The 20,231-nt window shown below is 37.8% G+C and overlaps 1 protein-coding gene across 2 annotated transcripts in view; it reads left to right on the top strand.

Moving 5' to 3' along the window:
- Positions 1 to 20,231, top strand: part of LOC141330822 (multiple PDZ domain protein) — a 92,308-nt gene that overhangs the window by 50,622 nt on the left and 21,455 nt on the right. The window contains exons 21-28 of one of the 2 annotated variants that reach the window (XM_073835583.1): positions 1,141 to 1,236; positions 1,322 to 1,417; positions 2,643 to 2,820; positions 3,714 to 3,824; positions 11,061 to 11,123; positions 14,752 to 14,823; positions 15,403 to 15,559; positions 19,763 to 19,959. In XM_073835583.1, the coding sequence (XP_073691684.1) occupies positions 1,141 to 1,236; positions 1,322 to 1,417; positions 2,643 to 2,820; positions 3,714 to 3,824; positions 11,061 to 11,123; positions 14,752 to 14,823; positions 15,403 to 15,559; positions 19,763 to 19,959 (970 nt within the window). The remainder of the gene's footprint in view (positions 1 to 1,140; positions 1,237 to 1,321; positions 1,418 to 2,642; positions 2,821 to 3,713; positions 3,825 to 11,060; positions 11,124 to 14,751; positions 14,824 to 15,402; positions 15,560 to 19,762; positions 19,960 to 20,231) is intronic. The other variant, XM_073835584.1, reaches the window with a different exon arrangement.

The raw sequence follows: 20,231 nt of genomic DNA on the forward strand, positions 1-20,231 counted from the left end.
AAGGTAACATTTATGCACGCTAAAGTCGTGAATTATTTAAAAATCACCTTGTGTTCACTTAAACTGGGGTTTGTGAGGTCGACGCCACAGAATTGCAAAAATATTGATTGTTGCCAGAGTGATTACTTTTCGAGAACCTACAAGTGGCTTACTTCTAGTTTTATCTTCACATAAAGCTAGGATAGGACCGTACTCAGTTTCAATTGAGGTATTTCAACCAATATTTTAATGCAAATTGTATTTGTACTGCATAGTAGGTTTGACCCTACTAATGTTAAACACTCACATTCCAGTCCAACTCAAGGATGCTGCGTTTCCTCATCAAGCAGCGTTTGAGCAGGTCGTTGTTTCCTTGGTAACATGCATTCGTGTTTTCAAGAGGCTGTCGTTCATCGTTAACATTCCAGGCCGTCGTTTCCTCCTAACATCGAGTGTATTGTGTTGTTCATCTTTGACTAACATCTCTCTCTCTCTCATGTCAATGATTTGATTCCCAGCCATCGATTCTCATTCATTAACAAAGCGTTTCCACTGAACGTGTGTATAATGAATATTTGATTTACATCGATGTGCCGTGACTCCTATTGTCTTGATCTCTCCGCCTGCATGCATGAATTGTTCCAAACAAGGTTTGATTTTCCTCCATTAGATCTGTCATCTTCACTTACAATCAACTGGTGAAGCAAATAAACGATTTCTGTGTTGATTCCTGATCCGGAAACATGAAAATTCAAGCTACATTATCAGGCTCGCTGTTGAGTCAGATTTCTTGGTTTGAATTTTTAGATCTAATGCAAAAGAAAACGAAAAATGTCTTGTTGTGGGACATTGGTTTACTAACACCGGCTGTTGTTGACAATCTTGATTGATTAATCATTTCACCTTGGGCAGAGATAGGCAGAATATATCACATTACCCATAATGCTGAAAAAACAAGCTTAATGCATTTGTTACATTATGTTGATTGACTCACTTTTAAAACTGAAAAACAAGTGGAAACTATTTTCTGTGTCACAAATGCTGTTGATTTGGCTTAATTTGGAAGATTCCTTTGAAGTTTGGTTCCGGCAGTGTTGATGACAGGTCTGATGAGTCAAATATCATCAGAAGCTTATGAACAATGTGATTGTGTGTGTGCAGAATCACGTATGTTCCTGCAGAATATTTAGAGGAATACAGGGCAAGCCAGCAGCTCCAGTGTGATGATCTCTCTGATGGCAAAAATGGCAATCAACAGTACGTACTCCGCTCACACTTCATCCTGTCAGCTCTCATTGACTCAGAGAGCTGTAAAATGAGAGCTTTGTGTTTGTGTGTTTAGTCAGACGGTCTCAGATCTTCCAGAGAGAGAAGATGGAGAAGGACAGGAAAGTGAACGACAGACAGCAGCTTCCAACAGCTGGAATCTGCCAAGAAGGTGAGAACAGAGTGAAAAAGATGGACATATCTATTAGGAAAGGATATGCATTAGATACAGGTTTCTGTTGGTATTCTTATTATTGTTCCTCTGGGACCCTGGCAGCCCTTTAAACCATTGGAACCAAATTTGGTGCGTTCATTAGGAAAGGTCTCAACATCAATCTGATCAAATTTGGGCTCTCTCACTCGAACCCTCTAGCGCCACCGTGAGTTTAAATTTGGGCTTTACATTTGACAAAGATTTCATATTTTTGTTAAAATATGGTGTATGTTATAAACTGTTTGGCATATTGAAACAAAAAATATTGTTTATATATAATATCTATCCATCTATTCTCCAAACCTATGTAGAGTCACATGCATTTTGCATTTGCCCAATATGTATTTTAAGATTGGAAATGTATTTTCCTGCTCCTTTAAGTACATTTTTAAATGTATGTTGCCATTAGAAGGTTTAAACAAAATATATTATATATTATATATATCATTAATCTGCAAGGTTTACAATATATATTTAGCATATATTTGAAGAAGAAATATTTGGCCAGACATAAATGAATTAAATAAAAAAATCATTTTAAAAAAACTAAATCTAACTTGGGCCAAATGTAAAACTGCATTCTAAATACAGAATACTGTGGTACCCATCAATTTAAAGAAGAAAACGATTAAAAAAAGCAACAATGTTGACCGAAAAAATCAGATAGCACTTTATATTTTCATAAATTGGCTCAGTATTGGATCAAATATTGGATTTTTAAGTCATGCCAGACCGAAGTTATTGAACTTACACTTTACATGTAATGGTCAAATCTCACATGGCACTGAATTTGTATCTCTGGTAACAAATTTTGGAAAAATATATTTAAGGTTTACAAAGTTTGATGCCGTTCAGTCAGAAGGTGGTATTCTGACGATGAAGCAAATTCAAGTGGTATTCTGAAAATTGCACCGAATTAATGTATTTATTGTGCATAAACAGTACCATAAAGAGTACTGGTAAAAGGAGGTCAGTAATTGCTTTATAATAGAAATGATACACTCATATTCTTTTAAATTTGACCTGCATCATCTATTGACCTAAAAAATTAGTTTGACAACTAATTAATGAGGATAACTGGAACAATATTGAAAAAGTCATGAAAATATATTGATTAATTTGACAAACTGGCAAATTGATGTTACTGGATGTTAATTGAATGTTTTTCTGTGTGTTTGCTCAGAGTGGAGTTGCACAGGGAAGCTGGGAAATCACTGGGCATCAGCATCGTTGGTGGGCGGGGCATGGGCAGTCGCCTTAGCAACGGGGAAGTGATGCGGGGCATCTTTATTAAACACATCCTGGAGGACAGTCCAGCGGGATGCAACGGCACACTAAAGACAGGAGACAGGATTTTAGAGGTATACACACAAACACACTTGTAGACTACTGTTTTTATATGCAGTTAGTTATAAATACTGTAACCTAGCCATAACTTACACCCTAACTCTAACAGAAAGCAAGCAGTTCTTGAAACTTCTGGAGTTACAAAATTAATTGTAGTTACTTTGCTATTTTGAAATATTTTATTTAAAAAAGAAATTCTGAAAGTATGTAATCTAAGTCTAAGACATAAGATATTTGACCTACTGTTACATTACACAAGTTCAGGAGACCAAAATAACATCCAAGATGGAGAATAAGTGAAAATTAAAAAAAATTGCATTTGCTTAAATTTGATTGAGTACTTAAGTCTAAATATGAAAATGGAAATGATAACATGCCTATTTCAGTTATAAAAAGGCAGTGCTTCACCCATTATTTCCATGTACAATGTATTTTTTGTGCTTATTAGGGTATTGCATTGTTAGTTTAGCATTATACTAGTCCCACAAACCTGTGTACCTCACATGAGAAGCGTGATTTCTGTGGACCAAGATATAGAGCATTTCAAGTAAGTGTTCATGAGGTTGCATTTCAGTTCATGTATCATGGTGCAATAGTAAATATCATTTACAAAACATATATTTTGCTCCAAACGTTGAATTCTATAAATGCATCAAGTTGCAATGTTGCTCACATTGTTACAACAGACCAAAACTTTTACATTCAATAAAGCTGTCTACACGGCACAGTTAGCACAATTTTCTTCTTGCTGTCTTCATTTTCATAGGTATAAATATATAGCATTTAAGTAGGTAAACAGAGCGGCATCCTTTTGGCAGGATTTGGGCTGCGCATCTGCTCAAAGAGTACAGTAATGACCTCGAGCCGTGTGTGTGTGTGTGTGTGTGTGTGTGTGTGTGTTTGTCAGGTGGGCGGAGTGGATCTACGTGATGCCAGTCATGAGCAGGCGGTGGAGGCCATCCGTAACGCTGCAAACCCCGTGTTGTTCCTGGTGCAGAGCATCGTTCACAAAGACAGAGTCAGTATCACAAAATACAAACGCCTACTGATCCTGTGTGGATGTTTATAACATATTTACAACTGATGCATGCATACTAACTATTGCTGGGCGATATAGCTTAAATTGTCTTGAGGAGGGTTGTGACAATACCAAAATTTTAGTAGCAGATACCAATATCAAAATTTATAAGAAACACTTGTGTATTTTAAAAAAATAAATGAAAACTGATTGATTTCATGCAAAAGGGAAAATACAGTGAAAATCTAGTTAGAAATACTTTTTTGTTTGCTAAAGAACAACAATGAATTTAATGTATTTAATTTGTTTAAATGCACCAATATAACAATGCATTTGTAAAAAAAAAAAGAAAAAAAAGTGCACTTTATTATACGCACTTTGAAAATAATATACATTTTAATTTATATTGCATGCAATTAGCTGAACTTTTTGCTAAACTTGAGTGCTTTATGAGCCACTTAAGTGGGACTTAAGTACATCTTATATGTGACCCTGGACCACAAATCCAGTCTTAAGTAGCACAGGTATATTTGTAGCAATAACCAAAAATACATTTTATGGGTCAAAATGATTGATTTTTCTTTTATGCCAAAACTCATAAGGATACTAAGTAAAGATTATGTTCCATGAAGATATTTTGTAAATTAACAACCATAAATATATCAAAACTTAATTTTTGATTGGTAATATGCATTGCTAAGAACTTCATTTGGACAACTTTTAAGGTGATTTTCTCAGTATTTAGATTTTTTTTTTGCAACCTCAGATTCCAGATTTTTAAATAGTTGTATCTTAGCCACATATTGTCCAATAACAAACCATATATCAATAGAAAGCTTATTTATTCAGCTTTCAGATGATGTATAAATCTCAATTTCAAAAAATGGACCCTTATGACTGGTTTTGTGGGCCATGGTCACATATATACATTGTCTTTGAATATGGTTTAAATACTGCTGAATGTACCGACAAGCATTTATGATAAACTAAAATATACTTCAATGTAATTACTATTGAAACGTGTATGTCATGCATTTAAGTATATTTGTTATTACACTTTTATAATGATGAATTTGCAATTCAGTGCATTTAAAATATATTAACTTAACCATAACTTAAAATAATAATCAGGTACTTTACATGTACTTTAGTATGTTAGTCAACACATTAAAATGTTTCTTTAAAACATGATTTAAAATGTACTTTAAAGTAAAACTTACTTTCGCATTATTTAAAGTGGTCTTTTTAAAGTGTATTTAAGTGTGTTAAGAAAAAAATCATAAAAGTGTCTTTAAGTCACTTAAGTGGTCATTCATTTCATTAACATTGTATCATCTGCAATCACACTTAATATACTATTAACTATTAAAATACACTACTAAGATTTGAAGTAAACTACAAGTTCAAATTCAGTATAGTAAAGTGCACTTCTTTTTCACAAATGTAGTAATAAACAGTTATATTTACCTGTAAATAGTTACCTACAAATATGCCATGCAGAGATTTCAGTAACACAGTCATTGAATAAGTTTTGAATCAATTGAATCAAAGAGTCAAAATCAGAAAGACTATTAGAAACATTTGAGAAACCTAATGACCAAATATGAAGTATATAAAAATCATGGTGTTGCTTGATTTGATGTTGTCAGCATAATCCCTATGAACATATTGTGAATCTTTACTATATCGCCCAGCACTAATACTAACTAACCACTTTTGTAACTGTTTAGTGCTCAGCCAGACAGCACTGGAGCGCTTTGCATCTGTCTCTCGCTCTGCGCCTCATCTCTCTGTCTGTCTGTTTGTCTGTCTGTCTGTCTGTCTGTCTGTCTGTCTGTCTCTCAGTCTGACTCTCTGTATAGTTTTGATTCACCTCCTGTCATAGAGAAATATAGGACGACTTTAAAATGCGTCCCTGTGCCAAAGTGTCAGGTAACTTCTGTTCGGCCCTCTTATCTCCGCTCCCAGCATCCCTCATTCAGCTCGGCTTAGCCTTAAGATTTGCCAGTAAGTCAACTTAAACACATTTACAAATGCAATCAAATGCGATTAAATAAGTGACGCTCCTGTTATGGCTCTCCAAAGTTCAACTGTTTTGCTGTCAATGTCCCTAGCCTCGTCCTCCACTTTAGTTTAATTTACCCAGAGGCCTTTTTTTTTTTTTTTTTTAATAACACCACTTCTGGTTTACATATTAGATGTTTTAATGACTCGTCTCTCAGGATGAAATGTGTTTAAGCTGATATACTGGCACAGGGTGATGCTGGCTTGCTAACCTTCTGTGTTGTGCTTGTAGAAACCTCCTATAGCCCTGCTACCGCTGAAGCGCTCAGAGCAACCCCTTCATCCCTACCCCGAATCCTGCTTTACATACAAACCGCTACAGGTTAGATGGAGACGTCTCGTGTGTGTGTGTGTGTGTGTGTGTGTGTGTGTGTGTGTGTGTGTGTGTGTGTGTGTGTGTGTGTGTGTCTGATGTGTTTTATGGTTAACAAATTGTACATTCTAGAAAACTCTTTCTTGTTCCTCAAGGTTTGAAAGTTGTGTGGGTTTTAGTCTAAATATCTACTAAAGTTCTTCAGGAAAAACAAACCGAAAATATGACTTCAATAAAATAAAACATCCCTTCTGAAAAAGAAGTGTGCTTAATTGTATTAAATGTGCACTTGTAGTGTACAGTACTTCAGATCTTAAAAGTATATTTTTCAAAAAATGTCCTTGCAGATAATATAATATTAATGAAATAAAAGGCCACTTAAGTGACTTAATGAGAGACACTTACATGATTGTTTCTTAACAAACTTAAGTACACTTTTAAAAGTGCATTTTGCAATAATGTTAAAGTAAGTTTTACTTTAAAGTACATTTTAAATTATTAAGTTGTATTAATGTTATGTCATGCTTCAACTGCTAAACTTAGATCTTAGGTCTCTTTTTAAAAAAACAATATAAAAATAAATGAATTTTTTGTCTAATAAAATGCTCTGTTGAATGAAAACGTCACTTGTGAAAAAGAAGTGTGCTTAATTGTATGTAGTGTGCACTTGTAGTGTACTTCTGATCTTAAAAGTGTGTTTTTTTTTTTTAAACTGTCCTTGCAGATAATATCAGAATCAGAATCAGAATGAGCTTTATTGCCAGGTATGTTTACACATACTAGGAATTTGTTTTAGTGACAGCAGCTCCACTGTGCAATAGAGTGACAGTGACAGACAAGACATAGATTATAAAAAAGAACAATATACAAATACACAAGACAAAGTGCAAAGTGCAAAATAGCAAAAACACAATATACAGAGTATGCCATTACTAGGTACAGGTATATTAGGTGCAAATTTGGATGTGAGTAGGTATTAATAAATACTGAATGGATTAATAAGTGTATAATAGTGCTGCATGTTCCACGTTTACTGACAAGTGTTCATGAGATGGATTGCCTGGAGAAAAAAACTGTTCCGGTGTCTGGTCGTCTTGGTGCTCAGTGCTCTGTAGCGCCGACCAGATGGAAGCAGTTCAAAGAGCGAGTGTGCTGGATGTGAGGGGTCCAGAGTGATTTTGCCAGCCCTTTTGTGCACTCTGGATAAGTAGAGATCTTGAAGGGTAGGAAGGGTTGTACCAATGATTCGTTCAGCAGTCCGGACTATGCGACGTAGTCTTCTAAGATCAGAATTGGTAGCTGAGCTAAACCAGACAGTAATTGAAGTGCAGAGGACGGATTCAATGATGGCAGAGTAAAACTGTTTCAGCAGTTCCTGTGGCAGGTTGAGCTTCCTCAGCTGGCGGAGGAAGTACAGCCTCTGCTGGGTCTTTTTCACAATGGAGTCTATGTGAACATCCCACTTCAGGTCCTGTGAGATGGTATTGCCAAGGAACCTGAATGACTCCACTGTGTTTACAGTGCTGTTCATGATGGTGAGTGGTGGGAGAGCAGGGGGGTTTCTCCTGAAGTCAATAATCATCTCCACAGTCTTGACCGTGTTGAGCTCCAGGTTGTTATGACTGCACCAGACAGCCAGCTCTTTAACCTCCTGTCTGTAAGCAGACTCGTCACCGTCTTGAATGAGGCCGATGAGTGTGGTGTCATCTGCGATCTTCAGGAGCTTGACAGAGGGGTCTTTAGAGGTACAGTCATTCGTATACAGGGAGAAGAGCAGTGGGGAGAGAACACAACCCTGAGGGGCGCCAGTGCTGATAGTCCGGGTGCTGGATGAGAATTTTCCCAGCCTCACTAGCTGCGGTTTGTCTGTCAGGAAGCTGTTGATCCACTGACAGACTGACGTGGGCACGGAGAGCTGAGATAGTTTGGGAAGGAGGAGGTTTGGGATGATGGTGTTGAAGGCCGAACTGAAGTCTACAAACAGGATCCTCGCGTAAGTCCCTGATTTATCCAGATGCTGCAGGGTGAAGTGTAAACCCATGTTCACTGCATCATCTACAGACCTGTTTGCTCGATAAGCAAACTGCAGGGGGTCCAGTAAGGGTCCGGTGATGTCCTTCAGATGAGCCAAAACCAGTTTTTCAAACGACTTCATGACGACAGATGTTAGCGCCACAGGTCTGTAGTCGTTGAGTCCTGTTATTTTGGGTTTCTTTGGAATGGGAATGATTGTCGAACGTTTGAGGCAGTTCGGTACTTCACACATCTCCAGAGACCAATTGAAGATTAGTGAGAAAATGGGGGCCAGCTGGTCAGCACAGGTTTTCAGACAGGCTGGTGTCACACCATCAGGGCCTGGTGCCTTCCTTCTTTTGTTCTGTCTGAAGACCTGGCGAACATCTCTTTCACTGAAGTGGATTGTCGGAGTGGGGGAGAGCGGTGTTGTTAGGGCTGTTGTTGGATTTGTGAATGGAGTTTTTTCAAACCTGCTATAGAACTCGTTCAGATCGTCTGCCAGTTGCTGGTTCTCTACCATGCAGGGGGATGGTGTCTTGTAGTTAGTGATGGCTTTCAGGCTGTCCCACACTGATGAAGAGTCACTGGAAGAGAATTGATTCCTTATCCTTTCGGAATAATTCTTCTTTGCCACTTTGATCTCCTTTTCCAGTGTGTATTTGGCCTGCTTATACAAGACACTGTCCCCTTTCCTGTAAGCATCCTCTTTGGCGTGACGAAGCTGTCTGAGTTTTGCAGTGAACCATGGTTTGTCATTGTTGAAAGTTAAACGAGTCCTGGTAGGAATGCACGTATCCTCACAGAAACTGATATATGAAGTAATAAAGCTCATCCAGATCGGTAGCAGCAGCTTCGAAAACACTCCAATCAGTACATTCGAAACAGGCTTGTAAAACCTGCTCTGTTTCGTTGATCCATCTCTTCACAGACTTTGCTACAGGTTTAGCAGATTTAAGTTTTTGCCTGTATGTTGGTATAAGATTGAACCAGGCAGTGATCAGAGAGTCCCAAAGCTGCCCGTGGGACAGAGTGATATGCATTCCTTATTGTGGTGTAACAGTGGTCCAATATATTACTGTCTCTGGTTGGACATGTAATATGTTGACTGTGTTTTGGCAGTTCACGGGAGAGATTTGCTTTGTTAAAATCCCCAAGAATGATTAAAACAGAGTCCGGGTGTTGTTGTTCCGTCGCGGTGATCTGATCAGCGAGTTTCTGCAAAGTCAGGCTCAAAACTCTCGCGGCGAGTAGAACGGCTTACAGTTAATGAAGAGCGCTTCTAGATCAGAACAGCACATCTTTTTTAAAACTGTTACATCTGTACACCACCTTTCATTGATGTAAAAGCACGTCCCGCCGCCACGCGATTTCCCCGTTGATGATTTAATGAGAGACAAATTCATGACTGTTTCTTAACACACTTAAGTACACTTCTAAAAAGTGCACTTTGTAATAATGTTAATACACTTATGTATACTTAAGAACTGGCCTTGCAGATAATATAATATAAATTAAATAAAAGGCCACTTAAGTGATTTAAAGAAAGGCACTTTTATGATTGTTTCTTAACACACTTAAATACACTTTTAAAAAATGCGTTTTGTAATAATGTTAAATTTTTTTCAAGTACATTTTAAATCATTAAGATTTATTCATGTTTTGTCAAGCTTCAACTGCTTAACTAGGATGGTTTCTTTTTAAAGAAGACAATCAGCAGATTATTGCTGAAGCATTAAAGAAGTTATAAAAGTTTAAGTTTACTGGAAAGAAAATGTGCTGTACTAAAAATATTTTATTTTATGTAAAATAAATATTTATAATAAAATTAAATTCATTTGTCTAATTAAATTGTTGCGAAGTTGATATCACAAATAAATGTTACTTTACTTTTGCCAAGATTAGAAAAGTTCTGATGCTAAAATATTAATTAAATGACACTTGACACCTGCCACTAGGAGGAGAAGGGTGAATTTAACCTTTTAAATGATTTCTAATTTAGGATGATTACTAAAGTATTTGATTTTAAATGTACAAAATTGCAACGTGATAGTTACAAATGTGTAAATACAAGTTTCAATAGAAAGTATATTTTAGTTATATCATAAATGCTTGTCAGTACATTCAGCAGTACTTTAACCATATTTCAAAGTTAAGATGTACTTAAGTCATATTTAAGTGGGTTAAAAAAAGTGCTTTAAAATTCAGCTAATTGCATTTAATATAAATTTAAACAAAACTTTTTCATTTCATTGTAATTAACATGCAAATGTAAGCATCCTAAAGCATTCAATTCACACTTAAGTACATTTATTTTTGTAATAACTTAAGTACTGTTTTAATGTAAGTATACTGAAGTGGAAATCTTTTTCACAAGGGATTTCATGACTCAAAACTTGCATGAATTTAATGTGTTGTAATAATGTTGGATCTCTAAAACATGTCTGATATCTGCTACATTTCTACTGACGTTGGACTGAAGCCCTTGTATCAAGGCACCTCTAAAGTCCGGCTCTCTGCGGTCTGTCCTTGTCTTCATCAGACCTTTATAAAGTCCCTGTGTCCAGATGTGCGGTAATGATCCATGCCTCATTCCCGCCCAGCAGATGTCTCTCTGCAGATGGCTCTTAAAAGTAGCTTTGTTGCAATGGCTCCAACAACAAGCACAAAACACGAAGGGGGATCCACAGCCATAAAGAGAGACATTCATTACTGTTCAGATCTTCTAGACCAACAGAGAGCCTGTCAAAGACATTAGAGATTAATGATGTTATTGAGGTCATGTAGAGAGGTTTCTGCTGGACTGTGTTTGACGAGGAGTGTTCTTGAATTTTTAATAATGGCAGACATCTGCGCTGGATCCAGTGGAAGATATTTCAGCCTTCAATCTGAAGAGCAGCAGTGAGAAGGTGAGCAGACAAACGCCAGCGAATCTGTTGTAATGATACTTTATCACAGATATGAAAATGAATTCTTTGTCACTGTTTTCTTACTCTCAGGTCATTTCTAATCATATATGATTGCCTTCACAGTGAACTTTTGCAGCTCTTTTCATTACAACAAAGAGCTGTGTTAGGAAAAACAAAACATTACAACAACATCTCATAGTGACCACTAAGATTCAGGTTGAAAAATGCCAAAAAGTCTTTAATCAAGACAGCTTTGTTTCAGCAATTGAAACAGACATATTCAATGAAAACTGTGTTACTTTTAGTATTATTTACCATATGTGACCCTGGACCACCAAACCAGTCATAAGTAGCATGGGTATATTTGTAGCAATAGTCATAAATAAATTGTATGGGTCAAAATTATTGATATTTCTTTTATTACAAAAATCATAAGGATATTACATAAAGATCATGTTCCATGAAGATATTTAGTAAATTTACTACCATAAATTTTTGATTAGTAATATGCATTGCTAAGAACTTCATTTGGACAACTTTAAAGGTGATTTTCTCAATATTTCGATTTTTGCATGCTCAGATTCCAGATATTCAAAAAGCTGTATTTCGTCCAAATATTGTCCTATCCTAACAAACCATACATCAATAGATTCAATAGAAAGCTTATTTATTTAGCTTTCAGATTACATATACATCTTAATTTTGAAAAATTGACCCTTATGACTGCTTTTGTGGTCCTGGGTCGCTTATATGCTATTGCAGTACTGATTAATGAATAAATTAGGTTTTATTTCTACATTTTCTGTTTGTTTTGGTAATTTTATGTGCTTTTGTAATTTTTTTAATACAGCATATTTAGTTTATTTTTTATTTAAGTTTTAGTTTTAGTCATTTTTAAACCTTTTTTAATTCAGTTAGTTGGCAAGGCAACATTTCTAAGTTTTTTCGATGTAATATTTATATTTTTTATTATCATTATTTTAATTAAAAACAAAAACCAACTGATAATCTTTTCCTCCAGTGAGCTCAATAGCAATGTCTGTAAATATACTGCAACAATAGCACATAAGTTGTTTTTGTGGTGTGTTTTTATTTACAAGTTTATTAAGAGTTTATAGGGAAATTTGAATAGAGTTTGTGAGAATTTGTAAGGCAAAGAGCTATGTAAGAATTCGTAATATGCCTAGGAAATAATGACAATTTTTATTTCCATCTGTCTCAGAAGCAGTGTTCTCTAATAGTCTGTCAGTTTAAGTCCTGATGTGAATTTGCAAGAAGGTGAAATATAAAGTTGTGCTTGAGGCAAGGTTTCCATAATCATGAAAAACCTGGAAATACTAGAGTTTTACAATTGTGAAGAGAAGTTATGGAGATACCTGTAATATGATTTCTCTAGTTATGATTTTCTGAGCGAGTCTTTGTGACGCGTGTTAGTGTCTAATAACAGTTTTTATATGCTAAGGGAGTGGACTTTTTACTAACTTTGTTAACCATGCTATGATTTCATCCAGTAGCTATAATCACAAACAAAATTAATAAGGCCCTAAAATTAATTGGTAAAAAAAAGGTGTAGTCCTCAATAGTGCCTCATACAGACCTAAAACTCTTCAAGGTCATGAACCTGGGAAACTCTGTCAAACTCAGAGACAGGATCTTCCTCAGACAAGCTCGTTATTGCAGTCCACTGCACTGTAAACAAAACTTTGTTTGCTAGTGAATTGCTAAAACCCTGGGCACCCAGATTCTCAGAAGTTGCGTAAAAGCTGGCCAATCTGATTTGCAATGCATATTTAATCCTGCTGGTATGATTTTTGCATGCATTATGCTTCAGGCGCTGTGTGAATGCTCCCTAGCTGTGCTGTCTGAGACTAAGTGTTCAGAATAGCATACTAACAACTATTATAATGTCTGCACTATGTATTGACAATACTGTATGCATTTAATTGGATGACATGCCAGTGTTGTTTGAGTATTATTTATATAATATTAGAGCATTTATTAGAATTTTGTTAGAATTAGAATTAGTTGTGAGATTGTTTTTATTATTTTTATTTCAGTTTTAGTCATTTTAGTTAGTCAAATTCATCCTATTTTATTTAGCTGACCATGCACCATGCATCATTACAGTTGAGGTCAAAAGTTTACATCCCTCTTTCAGTATCTGCAGAATATGAATTATTTTACCAAAATAAGAGGGATCATACAAAATGCATGCTATTGTTTGTTTAGTGCGGACCTGAATATGACATTTCACATAAAAGATGATTACATATAATGTACAAGAGAAAATAATAGCTGAATTTACTAAAAATTACCCCATTCAAAAGTTTACACCCCCTTGATTCTCAAAACTGTGTTGTTACCTGAATGATCCACAGCTGTGATTTTTCTTTAGTGATTGTTGTTCATGTTGTTTTTTGTGTATTTGAACTCTTTCCATCAATGACTGCATGATTTTGAGATCCATCTTTTCACACTGAGGACAACTGAGGGACTCATATGCAACTATTACAGAAGGTTCAAACTCTCACCGATGCTCCAGAAGGAAAAATAATGCAAATAATTTTTTGAACTTATTTTTTCTTCTAGGAAACATGTTACTGTCTTCTGTAGCCTCTGAAGGGCAGTACTAAATGAAAAAATATTATATTTAGGCAAAATAAGAAAAATGTACACATCTCCATTTTGTTCAAAAGTTTTCACCCTCGGCTCTCGTTTACTTCTGGAGCATCAGTGAGTGTTTGAACCTTCTGTAATAGTTGCATATGAGTCCCTCAGTTGTCCTCAGTGTGAAAAGATGGATCTCAAAATCATACAGTCATTGTTGGAAAGGGTTTAAATACACAAAAAAGCTGGAAAACCAAAGAATTTGTGAGACCTGAAGAATTTTTCTGAAGACAAAAAAACCACAGCTGTGTGGATCATTCAGGTAACAACACAGTACTAAGAATCAACTGTATGTAAACTTTTGAACAGGGTCATTTTTTTTTAAATTTAACTAAATTCAATTAATTTCTCTTGTGGACTCTATGTAAACATCTTTTATGTGAAATATCGTATTCAGATATAACATGCATTTTATATGACCCCTCTTATTTTGGTCAAATAATTAACATTTTGCAGATTCTGAAAGGGGGTGTAAACGTTTGACCTCAAGTGTAATTAACAATAACAACACTGTGATAGTATATTTGACTAAATGTAATGCTATTTATTATTTTTAAAATGCAAAAAGTTAAAAACATAAACGTAAAATTGAATTAAAATTAAAAATTAAAACTAAATGCCATGCACATGCAGTGTGATGAAACAATGTTGCATTTTTTTATCTATTAGGCAGTATAGTGTACACTACTTACAGTAGTATGAATTATGTATTAAGCTAGTATTCCATTCCGTCAGTCACACAGTATGTGGGCTGTCAGAGATCAGCAATAAGGATGAGCAGCAGAGTTATTTCCCTGCTCTCAGCTGACTCAGGAACTGATTTTGTGCTGGAGATGATGTTTTATATGTGCTCTGTTGTAGTTAGTCTGAACAAGCACTTGCTCTCCCTCTGTCCTTTTCTCTCTTTCTTTCTCTCTCTGTCTCTGTGTCTCACTGGTGCTGGTTATTCTGTTTTCTATAGGCTGTTGACACACAAAGTAGACCTTTCCTTCGTCTGTGTCCGACTAATCCTTTCACTCCTACACCGTTTAAGGTTTGTGTCTTGTGTGTGCGTGTGTGTGTGCGTGTGTTTGTGTGTGTGTGTGTGTGTGTGTTTCCTATCCCACATATATGCAGTCATGAATCTCATTTCATAACAATTGCATATACTTGACCCCAAAACCCTCTCTTTTTTATCTTATGTAAAATTATATATATAAAGTGAAATGTATAAGAGCAGCATGAACATTCTGTGAAACATCTCCATTTTTCTTCCTCATAAGAAAGATTTACAAATATAAGTAATACTGTTATTGTATCTGTTAAATGTAATATTGCTTATATTTCTCATTCATTAAATATACATTTAGCAGACTAATGAATGATTTGTACGGTTTTTAAAGAACAGCAGCATGCCGCGGTTTGTTAGTTCTTCATGCTGAGAAATGAAGAACAGATTAATGTGTTAAATGTGATTTTGATTATATTACACTTCATATTTCATGGGTTTAATGGAGGATGCCGTGCTGACAGATGACATGCTAATTATTTCAGCTTTATTTCAAAAGATGTCATGCTAATTGGGTAGAAATTATATCTTGTTTAATGTGTTTTATTTTTAAAACTGTGGCAGCTGAATCGAGAGGAGGGAAAAAGCTTCTTGTCGCTGCCGGTGGTTCCGCACGTCGGGGAAACGGATTCGGACACGCTGACTGAGATTCCCGACAGACTCGTTCTGCATAACGACGGTCCTGATGAGGAAGAGGAGGATGAGTACGGATACAGCTGGAGTAAGTCTCTTATGCGCTACATCACACAGTGGCCAGCAGAGGGCTCACTGACCTCACTGACTCACATTGGACTAGATTCAGAGAGACTCTGGTGAAAAAGAACATACATAATACATGATAAAGCTATATTCCCGTGAACAGTTAGCGGATATGCATATAAACAGCCTTTTAGTTAAGAGAATAGAATAATCATGGCTTATAGTAAGACATGCCAATTTAAATGAAAATCAAACTGGATGCAAGAACAGCTGTTACTTCTTGCCCAACTTGTTCATAATCAAAGAATTTAAGTTGGGATAACCTCTAAAACCAAAAATCATGTGTCCAAATACATGCAGCATCTTTCTATAATGTTTACGTTCCAAGGCAGATTGCCAGCAACAGCTATTTTAGCCCTGCTAAAAAAAAAACTAAAAAAAAAAATCACAGAATTTTTAAAGATTTTACTGGTTATAATGAGAAATGCACTGGTTTTAATGGTAACTGTAATGTTGGCTTTCTATTGTTGGCTTGTTAAAACCTCAAAATACTAATGGAATATGTTCCAAAATATGCTACAGGAAACCATGTTTTAGCGATTAAAGGTTGATGGTTTGTATTGTTTGTAATGGTATTTGTAGTGGAAACCATTAGGAGTTCTGGGATGGTTTGTATTGTTTGTTTGTTTTTTATTATTATTATTAGCCAGGAAGATAGTTTGTGATTTGATCTTAGTGACTAAGGAATCCTCTTCTCTACTCCTAATGTTTCACAGATTTTATTTTATCACTATGCTTTGTAAAATACTCTTAGAGCAAAAAATTCCAAAATTTAGGATTGAGACACCCATTTTTTTTTTTAGATTTTCTCCTAAATCTGCCATTTCTGAGCTACTTTTTTCCTTAGGATGTTTTGTGAATATGGGAGAGATTTATATTAATTGCAATTAGTTAATCTTTAGAGTGTTTTTGTCCCACTTAAGTAAATCTTTAAATGCAACTTCACAATTAGTTCTATTGTCTTTAAAATATGGTTAACATACTGCTGAAGCATTTATGATAAACTAAAATAGACTTGATTTAAAATAGACTAAAATAGACTTAATGTATTTTTTATTGAAACTTTCATGTATTTAAATACATTTGTAATTACATATTTGTAATGATGAAGTTGTGATTTAGTGCATTTAAAATATATTAACTTTAAAATGTAATATCGAATAACACACACTTCAGTTAAAATTTGAATCAAGTACTTTACATGTGCTTTGGTACGTTAGTGTCAGGGGTGTGCGCAGGACGAGACGAGACGATAGACGAGGTTAACAATTAACAATATATTTAATAGAATTCTCCAATGATGAACAAGGCAGGAACACTTTCACACACATACACTACGTTAAAGACCGACAAAAGACTAAACTCAAAGACAGACTTATAAAGGCAAACTAATTATCAAACACAGGTGACACAGATGACTAATAATTACAAGGACAGGTGTAACAGATGACGGTGACGAGGGCTAAACCAAATGACAACAGAATGGCAGGGGGAGACAATGGGTGAAACCAATGACATAAACAGACAGAACTGTGACATTACGCCCCCCTCCGGAAAGGCGCGTCCTCGCGTCGTGGAAAAAAGAAAAAACGAGAGGGGCGGAAAAACCAGGATACCAGAGTCAATGAAGGAGGGGGTTCCGGCGGAGGACGCAACCCCCGGAGGAGGACCAGAACAAAAGTCCATGTGAAAAACCAGACAGTCCAGAGGGGCGACGACGGAGGGAGGAGCCAGGGAGGACATGGGTGGGGCATAAGGCAGGAGGAACCGACCCAGACCGCAGCCATGATGACGGCCCACTGTGGAGCCGACGGAGGGAGGAACCATGGTGGATGAAGGCGTGCCGACTCCATGGGGCCGACCGACAGAGGCGGAGCAGATGGAATAGGAGCCCGAGGCGAAGATGGAGAGCCGATGATCCGGGGTGACGCCGAGGATCCGGAGGGCCAAGGTGGAGCAGGCTCTGGCGCCCGAGGCGGAGGCGGAGTCCCGGAGATCCGCGGCGGAGCCGGAGCGACAGAGGATGGAGGCTGTGCCCGCAGGAAGGAGGAGTCCCAAGGAGCCGGTGGGACGGCGCGACGAGGCACAGCCGGAGGAGCAGAGTCCTGAGGAGCCGATGGGGTGACGACTGACCAGGGCGGAGCCGGAAAGACGATGGAGCCCGGTGGAGCTGGTGGATCGACGGGCGACGATGAAGAGGAGGGCGTCGAGAGCCGTGGTGGAACCGCGGGGTCGAAGGGCCGAGGCGGAGTCCAGGACTCGGAGGCTGGAGGCGGAGCTGAGGAATCCTCCAGCCGAGACGCCGATGGAAGCTGGCAGTCCCGCGGCGAGCCCACTGCACAGGTGGTGGGCTGAGGGTGAGCTGGGGGACTGACTGCTGACCTGGGAGACTTGGGGCGGCTGGGCGGAACCAGCGGGAACTCAGGACTGCTGGGCGGAACCAGCGGGAACTCAGGACTGCTGGGCGGAACCAGCGGGAACTCAGGACGGCTGGGCGGAACCAGCGGGAACTCAGGACGGCTGGGCGGAACCAGCGGGAACTCAGGACGGCTGGGCGGAATCAGCGGGGACCAGGCAGATTCAGACAGACGAGGGCGGGTGGGAGGGAAGTCTATACAGGTCAGTGGCTCAGAGAAAAAGTCAATAAAGTCACATGAGTTGTCTTGGGCAAGGTCCGAGAAGAAGTCTATTAAATCCCCAGAATTGGATCCAAGCTCACCCTCAGCGGTGGTGCAGTGGGCAGGGCTCTCTGTAGCCCTCTCTTGCTCCACGTCGTACTCCACCGTCGCGGATGTTGATGCCGGCTCTCGCACCTGGTCAGATGGGTCAGGCTCTGTCGCTCTCGGCTCTGGCACTCCATCTGCGGTGGGCTCAGGCTGTAACTCCGCATGTCGGGGTGATGTTTGGCTGGGTTCTGGGTCGTGAGTGGGGTTGACGTCCTCCTCGATGACGCCGACAGTCCAGGGAGAGTGGCAGGACGCCAACACCCACTCGATGTAGTCCGGCAGGCTCTCTTGAGGACCCTCCCCGGATAGCAGCGCCTTGGTGGTGGAATTCAGTCCCAGGTGGTAATAGATGCATAGGCTGCTATCCGGGAAGTGGGAATGTTCTGCCAGGGAGAGGAACTCACGTGTATGGTCCTCAAGAGAGCGTTCCCCCTGCCTCAGGAGGATCAGGAGAACAGTAGGGTCCATGATACACCGAAAAAAAAATAAAAAAATAAACACTGAGTAAAAACGAGAAAAAATAAACGCAGGGAAAACGTGCCGGGTAAACTGTTGAGGTCGGTCTTTCTGTCAGGGGTGTGCGCAGGACGAGACGAGACGATAGACGAGGTTAACAATTAACAATATATTTAATAGAATTCTCCAATGATGAACAAGGCAGGAACAGGCAGGAACACTTTCACACACATACACTACGTTAAAGACCGACAAAAGACTAAACTCAAAGACAGACTTATAAAGGCAAACTAATTATCAAACACAGGTGACACAGATGACTAATAATTACAAGGACAGGTGTAACAGATGACGGTGACGAGGGCTAAACCAAATGACAACAGAATGGCAGGGGGAGACAATGGGTGAAACCAATGACATAAACAGACAGAACTGTGACAGTTAGTCAACACATCATAATAAGTGGACTTCTTTAAAACACTACAAGAGATAATTAAAACAATTATTTTAAATGAAAGCAAAACTTGTAATGTTACATTATTAAGTCACTTTTTAAAAGTGCACTTAAGTGTGTTAAGAAACAGTGCTTAAAGTCAATTTAAGTCACTCAAGTGGCTTAAAAAAATGAAAATTAAATTTTAATTTTGGCACATATTTTGCATATGGCTTTTTATAATGAAATTGTTAATCTGGTTTTCATTTTTAGAATTAAATTGATTTATTTACAATTTGAAGTGACTTAAGTGGAAAATAAATAATTAATAGTAAAATTTAAGTCACTCAAGTGCAATTAAATACAGTTAAGCACAGATCTTATTCACAAGAGTTATGACACGCTGCAGTAATACTACAGATTGCAAGTGTAATATACAAGTAAAAGCATTTAGCTCTAGGCCTCGGCAGCTTCACACTACTTTAGAAATATCCTTAGATTAAGTTGCATTTAGTTGCTCTAACATATTAATGTGTGTGTGTGTGAGAAGAGAAGGTAACGGAGCGGTACGGTCGTTTACCGGGTGAGCTGCACATGATCGAGTTGGAGAAGGGTCGCACGGGTTTGGGTTTGAGTCTGGCAGGGAACCGCGATCGTTCACGCATGAGTGTGTTTGTGGTGGGCATCGATCCCAACGGTGCCGCTGGCCGAGACGGACACATCGTGGTGGGAGATGAACTGTTGGAGGTGAGTGTGTAAAACATCAAAACCACTGTCTGATATTTGTGAAAAAGAAATACACTTTAGCATATTTTTTAAAAAGAGTACTTTTTACTGAAATAATGTAGTTTGCAAGAATATACGTAAGTGTACTCTTAATTGGACTCTTAATTGCATGCATGCATGCATATATTTAATTAAATGTAATTAGCTGAGATTTAACTTGAGTTTTGACCCACTTAAGTAGGACTTAAGTATGCTTTTATATCACTTCATAATTACTTCTGTTTTCTTTGAAA

Source organism: Garra rufa, chromosome 3, assembly GCF_049309525.1.
Source record: "Garra rufa chromosome 3, GarRuf1.0, whole genome shotgun sequence".
NCBI classification, from domain to species: Eukaryota; Metazoa; Chordata; class Actinopteri; order Cypriniformes; family Cyprinidae; genus Garra; species Garra rufa.